Below are 26650 nucleotides of genomic sequence, written 5' to 3' on the forward strand. Positions count from 1 at the left end.
TGCTTTAGTAATTTGCAGCTTATGTAGTGCTTACAATGAGTTCTGAACAAGTGCTGAGTTCAAAGAAACAGATTTGCGTGCTGAAACTAGAAAACTGGCTAGTTATAAGAAAAAAAAACTAAGCTAGAAGGCTTCCCTCCAACACAGAAGGGCTTGGGGGCTCAGAAGCCTACAAACAGTCTATACCACTTAACAGGAAAGGCAGGAAACAAGCTTAGATTTTTTTTTTCTTCTGTTTCCCAGATGCACTCTTTGTACACGGTAGGAGTGCCTGAAATCAGAATATGATCTGACTGCACTCAGTTGAGTAAGCAAATGAGATGGGCCCAGGAGGAGTATCCAAACACAAATTTACAAGAAGGGCTCACAGCTGTTTTCAAATGTTTTGAGGGTATGCTTTGGGATGCAGATGAAGTCACTGGGTTTTACCTAATTTTTCTTTATTTCTTTCATGTAAGTTTAAATGCAGATTTAAGATGTTGTTGTGTCTTTTGGCTTTTCCCGGTTAGGGGTCGCCACAGTGGAACTCCGGTCCGCTAATGACTGTCAGTAGATTTTTACGTGCCGAACTGCCAGCTCTGACGCACAACGTTCAACGAAGGTACACCCATTCACGCATGTCTCCACACAGAAGATGCTCTAGGTGAGAATCGAACAGGACAACATCTTACTGTGAGGCGACAACACTACCGCAGCACCACCACCGCAGTTTAAATGCAGATTTAAGATGCAGATGAATATTTGTAGATTATAAATGATTGCCAGAATGTCTACTCTTTGACTAAGGAAGAAAGCCATTTGCTTAGGAGCAGTCCCATGGAAGAGAGGGATAACGACCTTACGGCACCCAAGATGACTCATGTTTGACTAATGCCATTGCTGCTGGAACACAGTGACTGTACGTATGTAGACAAGGAGTAAACAGCACCAATCACAATAAAAATACAAACTATGCATGAACTACTGCTCTAATCACAGTCATTGAACATGATCTGTTTAAGTGCTCCTGGATTAATGCCTTCAGTGTAATTTATATGACTTTTTATAAGGCAATTAGAAAAGTATATATTACTTGTTCTTTATATTGTAACTTAAATCTGCAGAAGCTCTAACAAGGTTGGAAGTGCTCATGTCTTGTTTTTACTTAATAAACCGTGATTTAAACAAGGAATACTAGCTTGAAACCTGTTTTCATATTTTTAGTAAGAACGCAAAGTGATCTTTGACATGGATCTTGCATCAGAACTTATGACAACAGTCTATTTTAGTAATTCCTATGAAAATAATGTTCCTCAAACTAGTTTTCCTTTTTTTTTTTTGGTTTGTTATTCCTTCAGGAAACTCTGCACTACCTTTAAGGCTGAAAACTACATATCCTCCATACTAGGTTATGTTGTGTGAGTTTCTCTCTCTCTCTCTCTCCAAATATATTATTTATATATATATATTAAAAAAAAGCCAACAGAAAGGAGAAAACATGCCAACTTGGAAGCGGTAACCACGTTCAAACCTTCTTTACTGTTGTCACTATAAAACACTGTGTTTTATAGTGACAACAATAAAATAGTCTGGAACGTGGTTAATGCTTCCAAGCTGGCATGTTTTCTCCTTCCTGTTGCCTTTTTGATTGCTTGTCGTTTACATTGGGCAACTTTTCCTCCTTTAAGTTTATTTATAAATATATATATATATATATATATATATATATATATATATATATATATATATATATATATATATATATTATACACACACACACTTTTTTTCTTGTTAGTTTTCTCAGCCCTCCACCTTGGTCTTCATCTGTCTAGCAAAGTCAGCCACTGTTGGAGAATGCAGCAAGAGACATTCAACTGCTAGAAAGTTAAAGTTAAGGACTAATCATCTTTGTTCAGCTTTATTCCACTCATTTGATGAATCTCATGCAATGATTCTTATAACACATATCTTTAAATTATAGTCGCATCTAAAATGCTGACAACTTCTTCAGCAATAACTGCACTCAGATGATCACATAAACTTTTGTGGAGTCTATAAGAGTATTGCTAATGGTTTTCAAACAACAACAAAGAAAAGCAATCAATGTTTTTGCAAAAAAAGGCAAACATTAGTATACTTAACTCCTAATGCCTAAAGCCTTACCTTCCCATTCAAATTCATTGCTATTTTCAGACGGGGTCTCTAAATCATCTAAATCAATATCCACGCTCTCGTCCAGTTCAGATAAAAAAGACTCGTCTTTGTGGTCCAGATTCAAAGAAATATCTGGAGCCACTAATTTCTTCTTAACTTTCTTGTTTCCATTGACTTCCAATAGATGTGATGCTAAGTGTAAAAAAATAAATAAATAAATAAATTTTAAAGCCTAACTGCGACTCAGGCAGTGGAGTATTTTTTCATTAAAAGAAGAAAAGCATTTTACCCATTTCAGAGTGCTAAAAAGAAATAGCCACCCTCAGGAAATTCAAAGATTTACTTGTTAAATAAACACAATACAACGCATTCTTCAGAACTTGCTACTACATTGCAAATTAGTTTTGATCCCCACCCTTGTTTTGTCCACAAAAATATACACATGCACTGGCACTACAATGTAATTCCATTCTGACCAGTAGTTAACCACTAGTGCACCTTTCCTAGCCGCATCAAGCATAGCTAAAAGTCAGATAATTCAAAACAGGCAACTATATCTCACACGGTCATACAATGTGGGGATGCTGCTGGGAGGCAGAGTGCAAAGCAGTAGACATCTTCACACCTGCTTACAGACAATGTTAATGTTAAGAATCATGGAAAAGTGGTCAATGCAACATGAAAACAAAGGAGATTTTTTTCTTTTATGTGATTGACTCACAGACTTCATTATTTTCTCCCAGAAAGAAACTGGCAGCTTATGAAAAAAACGTATAGGTTCATAGGTAGATACTAGGCTATCTGCCCTAGGGCATTTATAAGCCTAGCCAGAGTGTATTTGGCTTCCGCCTCCCTATTAGATTAGCCTACTGTGCCTCTGTAAAGTAGGTCACAGAAGGTACCCTTTTAAAATTAGTTTACTGTGCCCTCTGTCTAGCAGGGGCACAGAAGAGATCCCAGGGGTGAATTTGCGATTTCCCATCCACACGTCCAGATTACGCTTGAAGAGGGTCAGCGAGGGGCTATGTCTAACATGAATTGGGATTCTATTCCAGAGTGAGGGGAGCATCTGGGAAATAAATCTGTCCCTCCAGCATGTCCTATTTATTTTTGTGCTGAGGTTTAAGTCCGTGCAACATGTAGCTCTAAGGGACTTGGATTTTTTTGAGGTGGAGCATGTCTATTAATTCTGGGTTTGACATGGCTTTGTACGTCAGGCATAGATCACCTCTGAGTAGGCGGTAAGCAACTGAGTAGAGCTGGAGTTTCTTTAGTCGAGCTGCATAGGACATCTGTTTGTAGCCCATGATCCTCTTGGTGAGGTAGTTTTGGGGTCTCTCCAGTTGCTGCAGGTGTCGGGTAAGGTACATCCCAAAAGGGGCATTGTATTCAATTATGGGCCTGATGAGTGGCGAGTAGAGGGGCACAATGACCTCTCGATCTAGATGCGAACCCTTTCGTGATAAGGTGGGCTATATAGAAGGTCTTTCTAACCACTTTGGCAACGTGATTATCAAAGGAGAGATTACTATCTACGTTGGTCCCCAAATCTCTAATTACTTCTTCCGTACTTAATGGATTACCACCTATGTGGTAATTTGTTGGCACCTTGTTTTTCCCAAAGGGGATGACTATGCACTTTTTAGCATTTAGCTTGAGGCCGTGGCTCTGGCACCAAGCATCCGTCTCTGTGAGACCCTTTTGGAGGATGCTTGTGTCAAGCTGGAGATTCGATTATGGCCCCCAGTTTGCAGTCATCTGTGAACTTTGTCAGCCATAATCCCGCCGTGTTAGCCTGAACCTCAGAGAAGTATATACCGAACAACAGAGGTCCCAGAACTGAGCCCTGCGTGACGCCACTTGTAACTGGTTTGGATTCGGACATGGCACCTGCGATTCTGACCATGTGGGTTCTATCTCTGAGCCAGTTTGCAACCCATCTTGTGATATAGGGGTTGATATTTAAGCTGGTAAGCTTATTTATGATGCCCGAGTGGGGTATTGTGTCGAAGGCTTTTGCGAGGTCCAGGTAGGCTGTGTGGACTACCTTGCCCTCATCTATGGCTTTGGTAACTGTTTCAAAGAAATTAACTAGGTTTAAGAGGCAAGATCTGCCCTTAACAAAGCCGACTTGGGTAGGGTCCAGTGTCTGGAGGCTCCCAATGTCTTTGTTTATGAGTTCCATGACAATACACTCCATAGCTTTACAGACCAGACTAGTCAGGCTTATGGGGTGATAGTTCCTGGGGTCCGTTGTGGCACCACCTTTGTGGAGTGGGACCACTGTAGCTGTATGCCATTCTTTGGGTACATATCCTGTAGTAAGGCTAAGTTTGAACAGTGACAATGTGAGGGTTCAGTTCTTCTTGGAGCTCGTGTAAGACACAGCCTGGGAAACCGTCCGGTCCCATAGATGCTGTATTTTTTGCTTTGGAGAGGGCAGCTTTCACCTGTGCATTTGTGATGTCAGGGAGGTTACATTCAGTTGGGATAGGCATTTGCTCCTTTGGAGGGGAAGGGGGGGGGGGGGTTGCACTGAATCTGTCTGCCAGGATGTTGGCTATGTCTGTAGGTTTGGTATATTTTGTACCATTATGCAACAATTCAGAGCATATCTGGGAATTTACACCCATATTCCTGACATAACTAAAGAAGGCCTTGTGATTATCTTTAGTGTCTAGGGCAATATTTCTTTCGAAACTGGCCTTTGATGATTTTATGAGGGATCGAAGTTTCTTGCTAATACTGATCAGAGATGCCTTTCCTTTTTGGGAATTTGCTCCGTCATGTAGTAGCTTCCTCCTTCTGTTGTATAGCTTATTTATGGCCTGGGTCCACCAGACCGGTTTCCTGTTTTTGGAGGAGTGAGTCTTGGTTTTATTTGGGATAGCACAATCCATGCATTCCTGCAGGTGCTCATAGAATGCATTTGTAAAGGATTCTGCAGATTGGGCTGTATTATCCTCTGACCCAGGGGCTTTGAAGGATTCCACCTCAATCTTGAGAAGTGCAAAGTTGGCTTTTCAGAAATTCTTTACAGTGATTTCCTTGGCTGGGGGTGGGGACGGGATATGGATGTCCAGGGAAATTTGTTTATGGTCTGATCTTACCAATGAGGGGTTTACCTCTGGTGTGGAACATAAAGTCCCCACGTTGGTGATGACCAGGTCCAATATGTTGTTCCCTCTTGTGGGAGTGGTGACCAGTTGTTCCATAGCGTTAGAGTTTATAAATTCAAGGAACCATTGGGCGTGGGTGTTTGTGCTTGAGTAGTTTTCCCAGTCAATGTTTGGGTAGTTAAAGTCACCCAATAACATAGTGTTTGGAGAGACCTTCATATTCTCCAGTGTTCTCAGGAATGACAAGTGGGGTTCCTGTAATAGGGAGGGTGTTCTGTAGCAGGCTACAAACTGAAAAGCAGTTTTGCCCGCTGTTAGTTGCACATGGATGGTTTCCGATGCTTTGTGCAGTGCCACTAACCTGGAGGTGTTGGTATCTTTGATGAATATAGATACTCCCCCTCCTTTTGTGCTTTGGTCCGAGTTTTGGGGCCGAAACGCATGGTATGAGTTATAACCTGGTAGTGCTGGCGTGCTCTCAGGAGCCTTGAACCAGGTTTCTGTTACTGCACAGACATCGAGTTTCTTCATACTGAGAAGAGCCTCAAGTGCGTGCATCTTGAGGTTTAGACTTCTGGCATTGAGTAGCATTACCTTTAGTTTTTTTATCCTTTGGTTGTCTATGGAGGTGGGTTTGTCCTTTGAGCCTTGCCTAAAAAGGCACTATGGGGGTGGCAAGAGCCTTGGCCAGTATACGAAAGCCTAAGGGTGACAGGTGCAAGCCGTCCCTAGCGAAGCAACGTGGCTTGTCGAGCATGTCATCCCAGGCTGACAGACACTGGATCCCCTTTGAATGACACCAATACTTTAGCCAATTGTTGAAACTGATCATTTTGTCTTTATACTGTGGCATCATTCTTGGTGAGGGCAAGATGCTACTCAAGGTCAGGGTCATACCAGCCTGGGCTACATGGTCAGAGAGCTCCTCTATGTCTCTTTTCATGTAGTCCAGGGAGGTACGTCTCAGGTCATTCACACCAGCATGGACAATGACGGAGTCATACTTGTACTTGCTTTGGAGTGACCTGAGTGTTTGCGTTATGTGGCGGATCCTGGCACCAGACAGGCAGCTTACAGTAATCTTCTCCTTGTTCAGTCTGGTGAGCGGGACATCAGTGTGCCTGAAAACAGAGTCCCCTATAACAAGTGTATTTGGTGTGTTGTTTGGCCTTAAGGGCTGTGACTGTGAGGCACACTGATTTTGTGAGATATGTGATTCATGGGTATTGTTGAGGGGTGGCTGTTGCTTGGATATCTGCTTAGGAGGTCTTTGCTGTTTAGGCAGATTTTTATTTAGAGCCTCAGAGTATGTTTTTGTGTGTTTATGTGTTGGGTATGCAGATGCAATAGGTTTGTGTGAGACTGGATTTGTGGTGCGGGTGGTTACCTTTTCCTCCTGACTGACTGTGCCAGTCTTGAGTTGAGAGAGCTCTGCCTCCAGTTTGGCTGTGTAACTGCATCTCTCACATGTATTAAGAGTTTGTTGGAAGGAGGAGAGGGTTGTCTGTGTATATAAGGCAATTGTAACATTGCCTCAAAATTCCCAGATTCACCAGCTGGATTGGAGAGGAACCTTAAAACTGACCCTTGGACATACCAGATTAGTATAGGGAACTGTTTTTTTACTGATCAGATTAGGGAAGGGAACGGATTTTTCACTTGATCAGGAAGGACCAATCGACAGCCTAATACTTATGAGAAGTCAAGGAGGGTGTAGTGCTTTAGTTAGTGTTTCCTTATAAGAGCTGAGCAAGTGCAGGGTTTTAGAAAGAGAACAGAGTGATTATTTTGAGAGTTTGAACAGTTCTAAGGGACAGCAGACTTTGTGGAGCCTGGAATAGTTTAAATCTGTTTAGGCGGTGCTGCCCAATGCTGCTCAGTGCCCAAAACCGCGCAAAAAGAGAGTTGCAGAGTTTTGAGAGAGATCAAGGAGTTTAGAATTGACCCAAAATGGCCAATAAAACTACAGCTTCTAGGCAGTAACCACTCCTCCAGGGACAGGCAGGCTGTTCAGTGTTAACCACTCCCACTGGTGAACACAGAGACTTCCCTTTAGCCCAAGCAAGCACTGGCCTTCTAGAATCTTCCAAACAGTTCAGAACAGCAAATCTGTAACTGAACTTTCTTAACTTTCAGAAAGTGGGAAATAAGCAAGATTTTTTTTTGTTTTTTTTTTCTTTTTGTTGTAGTTTAAAGGCAGCAGAGATACACAAGCAGCAAAATAATCACAACAGTGCAATAAATGACCAGACACTTGAGTGCTAGGCCAAAATCAGGTAAAATGCAGTTTTTAGAGAAAAAAACGATTTTAAATTAAGTGCAACACAGGAAATGCAGTAAACAGGCTCTAAATGTGTTCCAAGTACTATTACTGTTACAGATATAAACTTTAGCAAGCCGGAAAATGCCAAAAAGTAGGCAGCAAAGCAGTAAAACTTAACAAAAAAATCAGAAGAAAATACTTAAAAATCACAAAAGTGGCTCCTTTTCCTCTCTCAGCGTTTTCTCCCCTTGGTAGGTGCTTCAGCAACAACTAGCAAGCCTGAAATGACGCCAAAACCATGAGGCAGCCGGGTTTGAGACAGATCAAGGAGTTTAGAATTGACCCAAAATGGCGAATAAAACTTCAGCTTCTAGGTAGTAACCACTCCTCCAGGGACAGGCAGGCTGTTCAGTGTTAACCACTCCCACTGGTGAACACAAAGACTTCCCTTTAGCCCAAGCAAGCACTGGCTTCTAGAAACTTCCAAACAGTTCAGAACAGCAAATCTGTAACTGAACTTTCTTAACTTTCAGAAAGTGGGAAAAAAAGCAAGATTTTTTTTTTCTTTTTGTTGTAGTTTAAAGGTAGCAGAGATACACAAGCAGCAAAATAATCACAACAGTGCAACAAATGACCCCACACTTGACTGCTAGGCCAAAATCCAGTAAAAATGCAGTTTTTAGAGAAAAAAAACGATTTTAAATTAAGTGCAACACAGGAAATGCAGCAAACAGGCTCTAGATGTGTTCCAAGTACTGTTACTGTTACAGACATAAACTTTAGCAAGCCGGAAAATGCCAAAAAGTTGGCGGCAAAGCAGTAAAACTTAACAAAAAATCAGAAGAAAATACTTAAAAAATCACAAAAGTGGCTCCTTTTCTTCTCTCAGCGTTTTCTCCCTCGGTAGATGCTTCAGCAACAACTAGTAAGCCATAAGTTCCATTTAACTATAATAAGTGATGTTTGTAGAGCACACTGCCTTAACTGGCATTATGGGTATTACTTCCCTAGTACCCTCTTCTCTCTGGTAGTCCCTTCACAGCTTCAGATACCTGCCTCTGCATGTCTGTGAGTGTGAAGGACCAGTCAGCTACTACAGCAGGATAATCATTCACAGCCATAAACAGCAGCCTTCAGTATTTTTCTAGAGCTCAAATGAAAGAACAGATGGAAAAATTAAGCATTATGAATTAGCTACTGTTCCAAACCAAAGACGACATCCATTCCCTCTCTCACACAAACACACACAAAAAAACGAACACTGCTAAACAAAAAACAGCAACCACCAAAAATCTCCAAGTAAAGGGGGATGCTAGGAAGGTGCTGCCAGTGAGACAGTGTGTTCTATGAGCATCTGCTGTTACAGGTAAGAAGAACTTGTGCAACTGCACTAAGTTCTAATAATTCCCTGTCATAGACACTCCAATAAGTGTACGAACACGTCTGGTTAAGCACAAAATTTCTTCCACTCAGAAAACGAACAGCACTTTAGAAACACAAACACTGGTTAAGCGCTTTCACCCACTCGTATGGTGGGCTTCTTCAGAACACCTTCCCTTTGCCATATCTCGTGTTATATTTAAAATTTGGCGCTAAAATCAACGGATGCAATATTGTAACCTTGTATCCGTTTGCAACATATGCGCCTCTTAAAGCTATACCAACAGTTAGCTTGTGATACATATTAAACATTTGTATCTTGTCCTATAAACATCACAAAACACCTTACCTTCAAAACCTGTGTATAATAGTCAGTTGTAATAACCTAGGTTATGGTTAATGAATTATGTTATTCCTTCAGTACTGTTCATATTATTAGATTCAATAGTAGATTTTAAAGGAGTTGTATAAGCATAATGGAATACGCATTTATTTATTCATTCAATTATTTAGGTATTTATTATTTAATTATTTAGTCATTTAGGTATTTATGTATTTATTTAGTTAGAGCATACACAGGTTTTAAAGGCAATTGTGATGTAATCGATCTGCTTACCTTCATTCAATTTGTTTTGTGATATTTATAGGACAAGATACAAATGTTTAATATGTATCACAAGCTAACTGTTGGTATAGCTTTAAGAGGCTCGTATGTTGCAAACGGATAGAAGGTTACAATATTGTATCCGTTGATTTTAGCGCCAAATTTTAAATATAATGCGAGATATGGCAAAGGGAAGGTGTTCTGAAGAAGCCCACTATACGAGTGGGTGAAAGCGCTTAACTAGTCTTTGTGTTTCTAATGTGCTGTTCGTTTTCTGAGTGGAATAAATTTTTTGCTTAAACAGAGGTGTTCGTACACTTATTGGAGTGCCTGTGACAGGGAATTATTGGTTATCACCATCTTCTTTTCGTACATTCAACTGTACTAAGTTCAACAAACACACTGCCTTACTGGCATATGGATGGATTCCTGAAGCTTACCTATCCTGGAAAGAGAAATGATAAGGGTCCAGGAGCCCCTGGAGAACAGTCCTAGCCTGCTCTGGACCCTAGAAAAGACATACAAGTCTGTACTGTATCATGAAAAGTATGGACCGAAGACCAAGTTGCTGTCTCAAGAATAATTGCAGAATCCATCCCTTTCAAAAAAATGTTACTGAAGAGGTAAAGGCCCAAGTGGAATGTGCCTTTACCATGCATGGATTTGTCTTGCCATGGTGAGTGTAACATAAAAAACACCAGAGTGCAAACAACAGTTTGCTTAGACACAGGTAGACCTTTCTTCACCCCATAAAATGAAATAAAGAGCCTTTTGGTCTTCCTACAGAGCTTTGTTCTGTCAATGTTAATACTAGAGCTGCTGATGCACATCAAAAGGTATGAAGAATCCACAATCCCCGATTATTAGGTTCTGCAAAGAACACATGGAGACTGATGAACAGATTAACAGTGAACTCTGAAATCAGTTTCGTTATTAAAGAAGGATTAATACACAACACACTATCCTTGTGGAAAACAAGGCAAAGGTACCACCACCATGACGGTGTTCGACTAAGAAACTCTCTTTGCAAATGTCAGAGCAATAAGCAAAACAATTTTCCACATGAAGAAATTGAGATCAGTGTGAGCTGTTGGCTCAAAAGATGGCAATATCAATTTTTTCTAGAACATAGTTCAGTGCCCACCAAGGAGGAATTTGTTTCAAAGGGGGTCACACCTGCAACACTGTTTCGTAAACTATCTTACCAAAAGAGAAGAAAAACAGGGATACACAGGCATTCAAGCAGAGGTGGCCATTAAATGCACCTTGACAGACACATACGATATTCCATCCTGAAATAGCTTACACAAATATTTCAAGACCAGGGGGATATTAACCTCATTGGACCCCCTATTCTGATTTAGGCACTACTAAGAAAACCAACTGTTGCACATCCTCAAAACAGGTGCCTAAAGGGAGTCAAAATTGAATCCTCCAAGCTGTCAACTGAATCTTCTCTAAACTGGGGTGTACCAGTCACCCCTGAGACTGTGTCAGCAGATCTAGAGTGTGAGGAAGTTTGTGGCAATCTTCTTTAACCAATACCATTAAAAGGGAGCTAGGGTGTCACCACAACCGCCTTTGGCATTTCTGTCTGAACTTTGAGAAGTACCTTCTGAATCAGAGTAAAAGGTGGAAATGCATAAAAAAAACACTCCTGTCTGAGGGGATGAGAATGCGGCTGTCCTCCAAGCATGGCTGCAAGGATGTCTTAAAAGAATTTCTCTACTTGTCTGTTTTGAAAATAGGTGAACGGTTCTACTTGAGGCATTCCCCACATCAGTACTAAATGCTGGAACACCACTCGCCTAAGCTTCCACTGGTGTGGATCTGCCCAGGATTTGCTTACTCTGTCTGCCACAACATTCTTCTCTAATGGAAGGCAAGGTTCCTGGAAAGTCAGAAAATACTTAGAAGCCAGCTCCCAGGCCATCACTGCCAAACAGTGCGGGGGGTAAAACCTCAGACTCCTCCACTGGTGAGATATCACATAATCACCCGAAGAGGACCCAGAGTCCACAGGTGATGAAAAACCTTCAAGGCAACCTTCACTGCCAACACCTCCTTGATACTGATGTGCTTTCAAGCATACATGGCACCCCAAGCGGTTTGCACTTGCTTCCCCATTAACACAGCCCCTATCTAAAGTAAGACAAATCTGTTGGGACAGACCACACCGGAATTGTAAAGAAGAACAAAAGACCTAGATTGACAAGTTAGCTGTTCTCTCCACTGTAACTCTCGTCTGAATAAAAGGAGCACTGGCAAATGGGTTGGAGGTGTGGAGTCCAACAATTTCAAACATAGCACTGAATTTTTCTCATGTGAAGATGAGACAGTGGTATCATGAGAACCATGGATGCCACCAGTCTATGAGTTTTCAAGAATTCTTGAGATGGGACAAAATCCCTCTTGGAGAATTCCAGAAGCACCAATTGGAATGTAAGAATCTTGTCTTCAGGCAAAAAAAGTCATACTTACTTTGAGGTTGGTAAGATCTGCTAGAAATATGAGTCTTTGGGGTGGGGTTAGGCAAGACTTCATGACGTTCAAATTTAACCCAAGAAGACAGAATAAGGTTGAAACTTCCTCCCACAATTCCAAACACTTCAATGAAGATAAGCAAATTGCTCAAGTTAGGAAAAATGTGGATGTCCACAGTCTGACAGTGGGCCACTACAAGGACAACACATTTTTTATAACACTGCGCATTAGTCAGCCTAAAGGGCAATACAGGAACCTGAAAGTATGACAACAAATCTCAGATACCTCAGGAAACAATGAGCAATGGGGATATGATCACAGGCATCCTTCAAGTACAGGATCTGGAAGAAGAGGCAGCACTGTCTGCAGGGTGAGCATCTTGAACTTGGGAAACTGGATGAAGGAATTCAAAAAAGACAGATCCAATACTGGTCTTCATACTTTTTTTTTTGGAACCAAGAAAAATTAGGAATAAAGCCCCATCAATTCTCTAAGAAGAAGGCAATGGTTCTATAATCCCAGAGTCCAGCATGAGCTCCAGAATTGGAGAGTATAACAAAAGTTGATCAGGTGGATAAGGAAGAACTCCCCTGAATAGAGGAGGATGGCCTTCATACTGCCATCATAACCGTAGCCCAAAATGTTGACGACTGTTTGTCAGAAACCACTGATGGCCACACCACCTTGTTGAGAAACAACTTGAGAAGTGTTAACACCTGATAGAAGAGTTGAAAAAGATAGGTGCCTGTCTCTGCATAATTTCAAGTTGGAAGGTGTGTTATCTTTTTTGGGAAAGGGACCCCTGCTTACTGAACTTGGTGGCGCTATCATCCTGCCATTTCCTTTTGATACCTTGATTCTTGTTAGGCTGGGACTTCTGTTTAGAAGGCCACTGCAATCATCCTGTTTAAAGGAGAAAAACATGGGAATATGAAACATTTTTGACACACCCTGTATCAATTTACCTCTATCAACCCAATGTTTAAGGCTAAGACTAGCTGCAGTACCAAACACATAATGAGAGCATTTAAAATGTCATTTAAGTCAGAATTTTTCTTTTCAAAATATTTTTGAGTTTTTAAACAATCATAAATTGTACAGTGTACAAGAGCACAACAATAATAAGAACCAATAAAATTAAAATACAAGAAAACAAAACATAACTATATACAAGGTCCATAACTACAAATATTTCCTTATCAAAACTAGTATTTATCTAATAGATCTTTTAATTTCAACAATGACAATTTTTTTGTGTGTAATATTTGGTGTTCTGAGGCAGTCAATTTGCAATCCCCTATTACAAATCATTTTAGTTAGAAAGACAAGCCTGAAAATGAGAGGATTTTCTGATAGTTCCAGTTTATTTTCACTATTTTCCTTGCAATTGCAAGTAGTAACCAAATAAGATGTGTTTGCAATTCTGGAAATGAACCTGGCAGTGGTGCATTAAACAAGATTAGTGCATCTTTTACTTCACAATTGTCCAACTATAATGCTTTGGTAAAATCTTTAAACTCAGACCAAAATGGTATTACCATTAAACACTTTAGGAACATATGCAACCAATCGTTATCTAGTGCTTCTTCACATCTCCAGCATTTAACTATTTCTTTGTTGTACATTAATGCAACTTTGTGCTGCAGGGTTATAAAACATCTATGAAGGAATTTCCATGCAAAGATTTTCCAAATAGTGGAAGATGATGTGCTATTTATGGAGTTATATACTAAAGCTTTATTAGATTCAGAAAAGGGTTGTTATTAAAACAGAGACCCTTTTAATAAATAAACCATCATCTTTATTAAACCAATACAAAGATTTTAATTGGGAGACTAAACAATTCAAATACTTAGTAGTGGTTATAAAATCCAACTGGAATGATTCACTTAAAGAAAAAGTACAGTTTTGTACCTACCATAAATGTAGATGTTCGAGGATCCACATTGCTGCAGTCATAACCTGTGGGTAGTCCGCTGTCCTCGGTCGGCCCGAATACCAAAGAGTTAGGCTGGCGTCGGTCATGGCCGGAGCTGACGCCAGCGTAGTAGTACTTAAGCGCATGACCGACGTCATATCCTCAGTCTTTCTTGCCCCAGATGTCAGAAGGCCTTAAAAGAAAGGCCAGAGCCACAAAAGGAAAAATAATAATTATCCCCAAGGAACAATAACAACAAACAACAACACCACCCCAAACCAAAGAGGGAAGGAGGGAGGACTGCAGCAATGTGGATCCTCGAACATCTACATTTATGGTAGGTACAAAACTGTACTATGTTCTTCGTCTCACATTGCTGCAGTCATAACCTGTGGGTAGAATCCCAAAGCAAAGGAAAAGGGAGGCTGGCAAACTAAAAGCATTAGGGGCTGCTAACATGCTCTGTAAGACTGCAGTGGCAAACCCAGCCCTGGACTTGGAGAAAAGAGGGAGATGGTAATGTTTAGTAAAAGTATGAACTGAACTCCAAGTAGCTGCTTCCAAAATATCCTTAGTAGCTACACCCTCAAAAGCAGTAGAAGTGGCAGTAGCCCTAGTGGAATGAGGTCTAATCCCAGCAGGAACATCCTTCCCATGATGAGAATAACAAAAAGCAATACAATTACCAATCCACTTTGAAATAGTCTGCTTAGAAACAGCTTTCCCTTGTGAACCCAAAGCAAAAGAAACAAATAACTGTTGAGTCTGTCTAAACTCCTTAGTTCTGCTCAAATAATAACGCAACTGCCTGTGTATATCCAAAGAATGCAACATTTTTTCCCCCTTATTTTGGGGATCAGCATAAAAGGTAGGCAAATGGATAGACTGGTTCAAGGCCACATTAGAAATCACTTTTGGCATGAAAGTAGGGTTAGTATGCAAAGAAACTCTATCCTTATGGAATATTAGAAAGGGTTCAACTGCCATGAGAGCCTGCAATTCAGATACCCTTCTAGCAGAAGTAATGGCCAACAAAAAGGCAGCCTTCCAAGACAAAAACTTCAATTCAGACGTAGCTGCAGGTTCAAAAGGAGGCAAAGTAAGCTTCTCCAACACAAAATTGAGATCCCAGGAAGGAGTAGGAGCTCGGGGTCTTATATTTTTGCCCTCTAAGAAATTGCTTAAACAAAGGGTGAGAAAATAAAGGAGGGTCACAATCATAGTGAGCAGAAATAGCTGCAGCATGAACCTTCACAGAGGAAAATGACAAACCCTTGTCTAGTAACTCAGTAAGGTACTGCAGTGTAAAACTCAAATTAGGTACAGAGACATCAAGGTCCTTTGTCGTGCTCCAAAGAAAAAATCTCTTCCATTTATCAGCATAAACTTTTCTAGTGCTGGGCCTAGCTTCCAAAATGACATCTAAAACCTGTTGAGGAAGCTGAGAACCCACAGGCTCTAAAACAGAATAGATGCAGGGACTGCACCCTGACATTGAGCAAATGACTGCTTGACTGGGACAACAAGTGAGGAAGCTGTGGCAAAGGCCAAGGAGGCTCCTGAATTAAACTCCTCAGCAGAGGATACCAGTGCTGTCGTGGCCAATCTGGTGCTATTAAAATCATGCAAGGCTTGTCCCGCCTGACCTTCAAGAGAACCTTGGTAAGGAGAGGCAGAGGAGGAAAAGCATAGACGTGAAGGTTGTTCCAACTGAAAGATAGAGCATCCTTTTGGGTGAAACATCTTTGTGCAAAATTTTGGTAGTTGGAAATTTAGAGGAGAAGCGAACAGATCTATGTCTGGAGTTCCCCAAGCCACTGTCAACTGTTGAAATACCTGAGGATCCAATTTCCACTCGTGGGGATCCACAATTTGTCTGCTCAATACATCTGCTAGGGAGTTCTGTGCTCCTGGCAGAAACCGTGCTTGAAGAGTGATGTGCAAACCCAGAGCAGTCTCCCACAATATCATAGCTTGTCTGCAAAGAGGGTAAGAATGGGTCCCCCCCTGCTTGTTGATGTACCACATGACTGTAGTGTTGTCTGTTTGTATCAACACCTGTCCTGGTTGAAGTAGGCCCTTGAAAGCCATCAGGACAAACTGGACTGCTAACATCTCCTTCATGTTGATATGCAAATGCTGTAGTTTGGGAGGCCACGTGTCTTGAATCCATTTCCCATTGAAGTGTGCTCCCCAAGCCAGGTCTGAGGCATCCGTCGTTAAGATCTGACTCGCCTCTGGTCGGGTCACAGAGGGTCCCTTGTTTAGGTGACATTCCTGTGCCCACCACAAGAATTCCTTCTGGATGCAAGGTATTATTGGAATGACAGTGTCCAAATCGTGGCAGTGTTGAGTCCATACACTTTTGAGATACCATTGTAGCTTCCGCATATGCAGTTTGGCATTGGGAAGTACCAGAATGCAAGATGCCATGAACCCCAAGGCTTGAAGGACTGTCCTTGCAGTCAGCCTGGACAGTACTGATAATTGCTGGAAGTATAGATGAAGAGTTCTTTGTTTGTCCGGGGTCAGAAAAGCCATCTGAGAGGCTGTATTCAGTCTCACACCCAGAAAGCACATGTCCTGAGAGGGTACTAGACTGGACTTTGTTTCGTTCACAGAATACCCTAGGCACCTTAAAACTGCCATTACATACTGTAGCTGTTGAAGTAACTTGTCTTTGTCCTGAGCAAGAATCAGGCAATCGTCCAGATAAGGATAAATTTGTATTCCTCAGTCTTAAGAAAGCTATTACAGGAGCCAGAACCTTTGTGAACACCAGTAGATAAACCAAAGGGCAATGCAGAGAACTGATAATGAGAAGTGCCAGCCAGCAGGAATCTCCTGCAGCTGGGCCTGATAGGAATGTGAAGATAGGCCTCTTTGAGATCCAGAGTTACCATCCAGTGATCTTTGCCTAGCAGAGGCAGAAGTTGCTGTAATGTTAACATCTTGAACTTTGGAATGTCTAGGTATGTATTGAGAATGGACAAATCCAAAATTGGCCTCCAAGTGTTTCCTTTCTTTGGCACTAGGAATAGACGAGAATAAAACCCTAGGCCTTTTTCTGACGGAGGTACCACCTGGATTGCCCCCATCTGTAAAAGCAAAGAAATTTGTTCCTGAGCCTCCAGCCTTTGCTGAGGAGGTACATCTGGCATGCCTTTGAAAGGGGGAAAAGTGTGAAAATAAAACTTGTAGCCTTGATTTATTATGACCAACACCCATTTGTCCTGGGTGACCAAATGCCAATTTTGCTTGAAAAGTGCCAACTTTCCTCCTAGAGGAGCTGCCAGAAAGGAAGGATCTGGCAGCTGGAGATACAGGTCATTGGGTCTGTTTACGAAAAGGCTGACCCCTGCCCTCACCAGAAGATTGTGCAGGAGAACTCTAAGTCCTAGGTCTGAAAGAACCCTGAGCGTGAGCCCTGCCCCTACCACGTCTAGACCTGCCCTTAGACTGAAAATCTGAAGAAGGGTAAGACCATCCTCTTGCAGGCCAATTCCTGCTAAACTTAGGGGCTGCACTTGCAAAAATCCTTAACTGTCTGCATAGACTTAGCTTTGTCTTCCATCGTTTTCAGAACTGACTCCACAGGGGAACCAAAAGAACTTCAGATTGAAGGAGCATCCAAAATCCGAGCTTTAACATGCTCTGACAAATTTTGATCCTTAAGCCAGGCATGTCTACGAATAACTGAACCAGTAGCAGCTACCCTGGAAGAAGCCTGAAGGGCATCGAAGCCACATTGCAAGGAATGTTTACCAACTTGATCTGAAGCATGAACCAAGTCCTGCAATTCCTTGCACTCTATACCCTCAGATAAAGCATCTACCTTAGATTTCAATTGATCTAACAGAAAGTTCTGATACTTCAGCATATGGAATTGGCAATTTAAAGCCCTCATAGCTAACGTAGAAGAGGTGTACACTTTTTTACCCCACCTATCCAACGCTCTAGAATCTTTATCCAAAGGAACTGGATTCTTAACCACAGAAGCCCTGACACCCTTAGGCCCTTGAATAATAGTTTCCGGGTCAGCTCTAGGGCTCTTATACAAATATTTATGTGCCTCTGGAACTCTGTAATACCTGTCTGGCTTGACAGGGGCAGGTAAAGAATCAGGATTAAGGGAAGCTTCAGAAAAACATCCTGAACAACATCTAAAACAGGGGAATTGCCAAAGGTCTATGTTGTGGCAAAAACAAAATTCCCTAAGCCTCTTACGAGAATCTGAAAAATCCTGACCTTCCCACTTGAAATGCTCCCTCATGGAATGCAAGGTTTCAGAAAAGGAAAAATCCTCTGGAGGTGAAGCAGAAGGACAGGAATCCTCTGCATCTGAATCAGAATAGGGGAAAATCCTGAATATCCTCAGCTGAGGACTCAGAGTAATCTGAGGAATGTTCCATTCCCTCTAAATCTGTCTCCACCCTAGGCCTCTTCTCTGGAGGGGCATAGAACCCTGATCAAAGTAATCAAATCCTCTGCCATTTTCAACATATGCTTTTAGGAACAGAGCCGAAGAACCAGGGCTGTGGCCCACCAGAAATACCAGGTCTAGCCTTAGCAGGGCCTTTAGTGACTGAAGTAGAAGGCCTAATAACATTTTGTAAGGATGGAACCACAGAAACTTGAGAAGCACCCTCGGCCTGACCTAACTCCTAAGAGGCCAACTCCTGCAAAATTAAAGGTTCCCTGGGATTCAGCGAGACCTCGGCTGGATCCAGATTCAACCGTAGATTCCATAGAACCGGCGTCTGCAACAGGCGACTCAACGGTTTAGACCTTAAGATTTATCTTTCGCTTTTTGCGGCCGGAGGATCCGGCGGCATGTTGTAGTTACACCCAAGCCTAGCACAGTCTAATCTCGGTTAATGGTGCGCTTATTAAATCTAGCGCAAAGCGACACCCGACTACGTCTTGTTCAGGCCCTAAGCAAGGAATACAGAGAATGATAGTCCCTATGAGGTATCTGTTTCCCACAAGAAATACAATTATTAACTTTTTCTGACATCCGGATTAACTGAGGCAAGAAAAGACAAAAATTTTCCCCAACGGGGTACTTAGCCCAACTTGATCTTCGGTCTGAAACTCGAAAACTGAAAATTTCAGAACGCCGAACGGCACGCTGCTTCTGCTTCGGACCACGCAGCAAGAAAGACTGGGGATATGGCGTCGGTCATGCGCTTAAGTACTACTACGTACTGACGTCAGCTCCGGGCGCCCATGACCGATGCCAGCCTAACTCTTTGGTATTCGGGCCGACCGAGGACAGCGGACTACCCACAGGTTATGACTGCAGCAATGTGAGACGAAGAACATCTACAATAACCTAGTTAACATCATTAAAAAACAATTACAAGATTGGAACAAAGTCAGAAATATTTTGACTGTGCAACCAAGCATGTCTCCCATCACTACTGACCAAGTTGAATTTCTAGATAGTATCAGCCCCATCAAAGATGCTCTTTAATGCACGTTTAGTAACCTGGGAAACATTGGAAAAATATCTTTGATATAAACCTTTTGTGCAACAGGAAATGATGCAGAAAACACTCTGAAACTACACAAGCATCTCAACACAAATTTCTATACAAAAAGTGATAGCTAAATATTTTAAAAGCTGCCATGCTGGACTGTCCCAGCTTTTTCCTGAGATTCTATCCACTTGCCTAGTTTACCTTGAGTGACCAGATTTACAGAAGATGTAGACTTATTAGAAACAGTAGTCGGAGACATAAGCAAGTTCTGCAGACAAGGGGTCCTGGACATTCAGCAAGGCAAAGGACAGAAAAGTTGTGCAAAATCTTACCATAGCCATAATGTCCTTCTCTTCCATGTTGCAGTATTCTGTACATATGGGTTTTCTCCTCTTGCTACCCGAACATCCGGCCAGTATACTGGTGCGTGGAACATTTGACATGGCTAACAGAGCGTGGGCCATAAAAGTGACAGCTGCATGCGCCATCCCTCAGAACTGAGTACCCCAGTCGGAACCAGCCCTTCTAAGGGTAATGCCAGTCCTGTGCCATCCAAAAAGGGAACTGCCATATACCAGGAGGGGTAGGTGGGTGGGAATACTGCAACATGGAAGAGAAGGACATCTACGGTTATAGTACGATTTTACACAACTTTTCTATGTCTTTCTATTCCCATGTTGCAGTACTCTGTACAAATGGGTGAGTGGTGAGAGCCAAAGCTCACTGTGAGGAAGGGTGAGGTGGCCTAGTAGAATTCTTCAGGAATTCATGGAGGATAGCCCTGGCAAATCCAGCTCTGGTCCTAGAGATGTGGTCTAACTTGTAATGTTTGGTGAAGGTATGTACAGAAGACCAAGTGCCTGCTTCAACTATAGTGGAAGTGTCCAAACCACTGAAGAAACCCTCAGAGGAGGCCATTGCTCTGGAGGAGTGTGCACTGACAGTACCTTGCAGGGATTTCCCATGGTGTTTGTAGCAAAAGGTAATGGCTTTGGAAATCCATGTTGAAATTGTTTGTTTAGCTACTGCCTTCCCTAGAGCCCTGGGGTGGAAGGAGACAAACTGTTGATCAGACTGTCTGATGGACCTGGTCTTGTGCATATAGAATCTGAGTTGCCTGTGCACATCCAGGGAATGAATTCCTCTCTCACTGTCTACCTGTGGATTAGGGAAGAAGGTGGGTAGGTGGATGACTTGATTTAAGGAAAGGTCATTAACCACCTTGGGCATGAAAGAAAAGGTTAATTCTAAGTGTAACCTTGTCTGTGTGGAATACTAGGAAGGGAGGAATAGCCATGAGGGCTTGCAACTCTGACACTCTCCTAGCTGAGGTCAAGGCCACTAGGAGGACAGTCTTCCATGTGCAATGTTTTAAGGAAGCTTTAGCAGCTGGCTCAAATGGGGAAGTGTAAGCTTCTCTAAAACATACTTTAGTTCCCATGGACGGGGAGAGGGTTTCCCTTGGTGGTTTGAGATGAAGTACCCCCTTAAGGAACAGCTTTGCAGGAAGTCTGGACACTAAGGGGGGGTCCAGAGAAAGGCATGCAGAAATGGCAGACAAATGGTTCTTAATGGATGAGAATGCTAACCCTTGTCTGCAGTAATTTACACAGGTAAGACAGTACTACACAGGTAAGATAGTACTACAGGAGTCTTGCTTTGCAACGGGTCCAACCGCCTTTTGAGACACCATATGGAGAATTTCTTCCACTTAGATAAGCAAGATTTCCTGGTATTTGCTTTCCTGGCCTCCTGCAGGACTGTGAGCACGTCTTCACTGTAAAGGTGTCTGAAAGGGATCAGAATCCTATCACCCACAGGGTGAGGCGAAGAGATTGCCACTGTGGGTGGATTTGGGATCCCTTGTCCTGTGTGAAAAGGTCCACTCTGGGGGGTTACTTGTGGTGATTGCCCTTGGATACTTGTAATAGGAGGGGAAAGTACAGTTGTGTACCTACCATAAATGTAGATGCTTGAGTGCATTCACTGTGCAGTCATTGCACTTGGGTTATCCTGCTGGCAGGCTACCCGCAGTTGGTCTGAATTACAAAGTCCTGGTCCGGCATCGGTTGCTGTCGCCTCTTCCCTGACGTCAGTGCGCCAGGGGTATATAAGATGCAGCTGACGCCATTTTCTTCAGTTTTTCTTGCCCCATATGTCAGGTGCCCCCAAAAGGGTAGGCTAAAAACATTGCTAATAAAAAGCATGCACTAAAATAAACATTACCTTCATCTACAAGTAAATACACCACATAGGTTGTATAGAATAGAGAAGTACAGATAAGTCCCAGCAAAGAAAGGGGGATGGTGGGTGGGTAACCTGGACTGCAACAGTAAATACACTCGAACATCTACATTTATGGTAGGTACACAACTGTACTATGTTCATCGTGTTTCACTGTTGCAGTCATTACACCTGGGTTGAATCCCAAAGCTGAGGTTGGGTGGCTGGGTCTAAATAGAATTAGGAGAGGCTATGAGGCTCTGTAGGACTGCAGTGGCAAAGCCTGCTCTGGATTTAGAGTGAAGAGGTAAGTGGTAGTGCTTTGTAAAAGTGTGCACTGAAGTCCAAGTAGCAGCCTCCAAAATATCCTTGGTTGGTACTCCTCCGAGGAAGGCTGCTGAGGTGGCTGCTGCCCTGGTCGAATGTGGCCTAACGCCCTTAGTCACTGATTTGCCATGTTGTGAATAGCAGAAACGAATGCAGTGTCCTATCCATTTTGAAATAGTCTGCTTTGAGACAGCCTTTCCTAGTGACCCTGCAGCATATGCCACTAAAAGTTGCTCAGTTTTTCTGAAAGCTTTAGTTTTGTCCAAGTAGAAGCGTAGCTGTCTGTGTATGTCCAAAGAATGCAGAAGTCTCATCCCTTTATTCTGGGGATTTGGATAAAATGTAGGCAAATGAATGGTTTGATTGAGAGCCACACAGGATACTACCTTAGGCATAAATGTTGGGTTTGTCCTTAGAGAAACCCTGTCCGGATGAAAAATGATATAAGATTCCACAGCCATTAATGCCTGTAACTCTGAGACTCTTCTTGCTGAACTTATTGCTAGGAGCAGAGCTGTTTTCCATGATAAGAATTTTATCTCGGCTGTTTTGGCTGGCTCAAAAGGAGGCAGTGTGAGCTTTTCCAAGACAAAGTTGAGGTCCCATGCAGGTATTGGTGCTCTTCTTGGGGGGTCTTATGTTTTTGGCCCCTCTGAGGTACTGCCTTAGTAATGGATGTGAAAAAATAGGTGGGTCCGTATTGTAATGAGCTGAAATGGCAGAGGCATGGATCTTAATCGATGAAAAGGATAGGCCTTTGTCCAACATCAAAATCAAATATATATTGGAACAACTAGTAAGCTGACAAGTCATTCAATAACCAGTTAGAAAACTGGTTGGTTGGTTCCACTTTTTAATGAAATAAAAATAAAAAATACAATAATGCGACAACAATTCTCCGTACTAAGCGCTTTCACCCACAATCGTATAGGGCATCTTCAGAGTACAAATTCTTCACTAAAAAGCCATCCTTTATATAGTTGGAATTAAATGAATGAATGAATTAATTGGTTAATGATGTAATTGTATAATAACATAATTACTAGTAAAGACACTGGAGAAACAGTATAAAAGAAACATCTAGAGAAACAGTGTAAAAACACTGAAATATTTTGGAGTCCAAAAACGTGTGTCCAATACTGTAAACCTTAAATAAAACATAACTTTCATTTTCTAGTAATTGTTTGATAAACACTAAATATAAATAAAGATTAATCAAAGTTAACAGTGTTTGCCAGTATTTAACAGATGAAAATTATTTGACAGATAAAAAAGTTTCACAGATAAAAGCATAAAACAGCAGACTTAAAAGCCGAAATTATAACATGCTGTTGATCTCACAAGATATAGATCTCACAGGTTCTACACATATTGTACACATATTTAAAATATAAAATTCATATACATATACTAAAAATATAAATTATTAAATATATATTATGAATTATGAATTGTGAAATAAGTAGTGTGTAATACTTCCACGATCCATCTACATCAGTAATATCTTGAAAAAATTATACTTGCTTAATTTATTTATAATAAAACAAATAAATAAATAAATATATAAATATATGTATATAAGTCCATTCTTCAATAACATGTTTTTCCAGTAATAATCAATTGTTAAAAAATTAAAAAAATGGTCATAGATCAAAATTTATAATATTAAAAATGTTTAAATCATACTTAAATAAAATATGATTTTAATTTAAGTACACTAGAAACAGAAACAGAATCATTGATGCCTGGCAGCATACAGGCATTAAGCCTAAGTTGCCAAAGGCATTCCTTGGCTTCCAAAATGACTTTTTCATCACCCCCCTTCTGTACATTTGTGTGGGGTTCTGTCAATAATAAAGAATAGAAATCTCTTAAAATTTGCACATTTGAGCTATGATTGTATAAGGCACTGGTATTTCTGTGTTTTTTAATCTCTCTGACATGTTCTGCTATACGTGCTCTGAGCTTCCTAATTGTTTTGCCAACACAGAAAGCTTGACATGTGGAGCAAGTAGCAACATAAACCACCATAGTTGAATTACAATTACCGTGGCCCGGACATCTGATTGTTTTTCCAAAATTCGTTATAGCAACGCAAGGGCCATCGTTAATGTATTTGCAAAACTGACATGCTCCACATTTACTCATTCTTGACCTTTTGAAATCGTCACTATTGGTACTAGTTTCAAAAATATCTTTCAGATTTCTACCTCTACTATATGTGATCTTAGGATGTGTGCCCACCACTTCCGATATTTCTCCATTGTTACTAATAACACTATTCCAAATTTCATGAATAATGCTCGCAATTTCAGGAGATGTTTCATTGTAAGGTAATATAAAGGTGTCCTGTCTAGACTTAGCTTGTTTATCTTCAATTGTGTTACTGATACCAAATATAATAATGGGTCTGTATAATGAATGTCTTTTAACATTAATCTCTTTCTTAACATTAAAAACTAAGTCATTTGGATAACCCCTGTCCAAAAACATCTTAGATAGTTTTTCCATCTCCAAATTAAATGCTTCATCGTTGCTAATAATTCTGGACAGCCTCACCATCTGACCCTTAACTAAGTTTTTCTTTTGGTAATATGGATGACAGCTGTCAAAGTGTAAAAAAGAGTTTGAGAAAGTCTTTTTCCTAAATATATTAGATTCTATGTTGTTATTCTGGAATGAAAAAACTATATCCAAAAATGCACAATCATTGTTGTATATTTGATTGGTAAATTTAAGAAAATTAGATGTCTTACCTACACATTCGACAAATTCAACAAATTCTTCCTTACTACCCTGCCAAACAATCCGTATATCGTCCAAATACCTTAAATAAACAACAATTTTATTCCAAAACGCAGATGTAAAAACATACTCTGTCTCCCAGTGTGTTAAAACCAGGTTTGCATATATTGGGGCACACCTTGCCCCCATGGCCACACCAGTTTTTTGTCTGTAATATTCTTCGTTCATATATAAAAAATTGTTTTCAAGAGCTATTTCCATCAGTTCTGTCAAGAATCTACATTTCGGTCCTTCCATCCCACTAAATTTTAATAGAGTGGCCTCAAACATTTCCAAACCTTCTGTGTGTGGAATTACTGTGAATAAATTCACTACATCTATGGTCACCATAAAAAAATTAGGCCCTATTTTTTCCTTATTTTGTCTTATTAATTCCAGACAATGCCATAAATCCTTTAACACATGTGGTAATTTATTCAATGTCTCCTTACAATGAAAATCTATATATGCCCTTGGATCCTCTAGCTGAAACAATAGAATGAAATGGGGGGTTCTGTGGATTCTTATGAATTTTAGGAATTCCGAAAATGGATGGAATTACTGAAAACTCAACTGATAAATAAGAAAACTCGTCCTTATTAATAATGCCATCCATTAAATATTCGTATAACAACCAATCAATTTTTGTGTATGCTCTATACATTTCACTTTTACTTACTTTTTCGTAGGTGTTACTGTCATCCAACATATTAGTCATCTTATTATAGTAATCTGTATTTGTCATTATAACTACACCCCCTCCTTTGTCCGGTTTCATGATTCTATAATTGCCTGACGTAGTTAATTCTCTCAGACAAAATACTTCCGCTGAAGTCAAGTTTTGCATGTTGTATGTTTTTTTAGTTAGTAGTCTCCTAATCTGGCTTTCACATAATGCTTGAAAAATGTGAACCATGAAGTTTTGTGGGGGTATAAATATGCTGCTGCGTTTTAAAGTGAAGTTACCAGAATCAGAAGTGTGATTCATGCTGTTTGAAAAAAAGATTTTTAAATTCAAAATTCTAGTGTATAGTTTTAAATGAATTAGTAGTTTGCCTATATCTAATTTAAATGAAGGCACAAAGGTAAAACCTCTTCTAAATAAAGCTAAAAAATCCTTGTCAAACTTTTTGTCCGTAAAGTTGTATATACTAAAACCCCCCTCAGTAACAATGGAAAGTACAGTTTTGTACCTACCATAAATGTAGATGTCCGATAGACATGCAATTGCAGTCATAACATGTGGGTTGTCCTGCCTCAGGCAGCCCTCGGTCGGCCGGATTCCAAAGTCTGGGTCCGACGTCGGCTGATGTCGCATTTCTCTCCGACGTCAGAGCGGCTGGAGTATATAAGCATCAGCCGACGCCATTTTCTTCACTGTTTCTTGCCCCAGATGCCAGGTGCCCTCCAAGGAAGGCTGTAATCAAATTGGAAGACAAAACAGGATTCCAAACAAATAAATGAGCAATAAAACAAATACACCATAACAGATATCCCCAGCTAAGAGAAACAGGGATAGGAGTGGACCCTAGGCATAGAGGGGTATGGAGGGAGGGAAAATCCGACTGCAGTTGCATGTCTATCGGACATCTACATTTATGGTAGGTACAAAAAGTACAGTTTTGTACCTACCATAAATGTAGATGTCCGAACAGGATAGCATCTGCAGTCCTTACAAATGGGTTGTCCTGTCGTCAGGCAGCCCTTCGGTCGGCCGGATTCCAAAGTCTGGGTCTGGCCTCGGCTGGTGTCGCACTTCACCCGACGTCATCACTGCAGGTCTTCGGGTATAAAGGCATCAGCCGACGCCATTTTCCTCAGTGTTTCTTGCCCCAGATGCCAGTTGCCCTCTTGGATAGCTAAATTTTTGGATAAATGCCAATGTTTCCAAAAAAGTAGAAGGCAAACACAAAAAATAAGCATGTATGTACA

The 26650-nt window shown here is 41.1% G+C and overlaps 1 protein-coding gene across 4 annotated transcripts in view; it reads right to left on the reverse strand.

Annotated features, from left to right (window-relative positions):
- Nucleotides 1-26650, reverse strand: part of BNIP2 (BCL2 interacting protein 2) — a 2487402-nt gene that overhangs the window by 2318972 nt on the left and 141780 nt on the right. For all 4 annotated transcript variants that reach the window (XM_044077377.1, XM_044077376.1, XM_044077379.1 and 1 more), the window contains exon 3: nucleotides 2143-2325. In XM_044077377.1, coding sequence (XP_043933312.1) covers nucleotides 2143-2325 — 183 coding nt within the window. The remainder of the gene's footprint in view (nucleotides 1-2142; nucleotides 2326-26650) is intronic.

Source organism: Protopterus annectens, chromosome 7.part0 (assembly GCF_019279795.1).
Source record: "Protopterus annectens isolate FY-2018-M chromosome 7.part0, PAN1.0, whole genome shotgun sequence".
Classification (NCBI taxonomy): Eukaryota; Metazoa; Chordata; order Ceratodontiformes; family Protopteridae; genus Protopterus; species Protopterus annectens.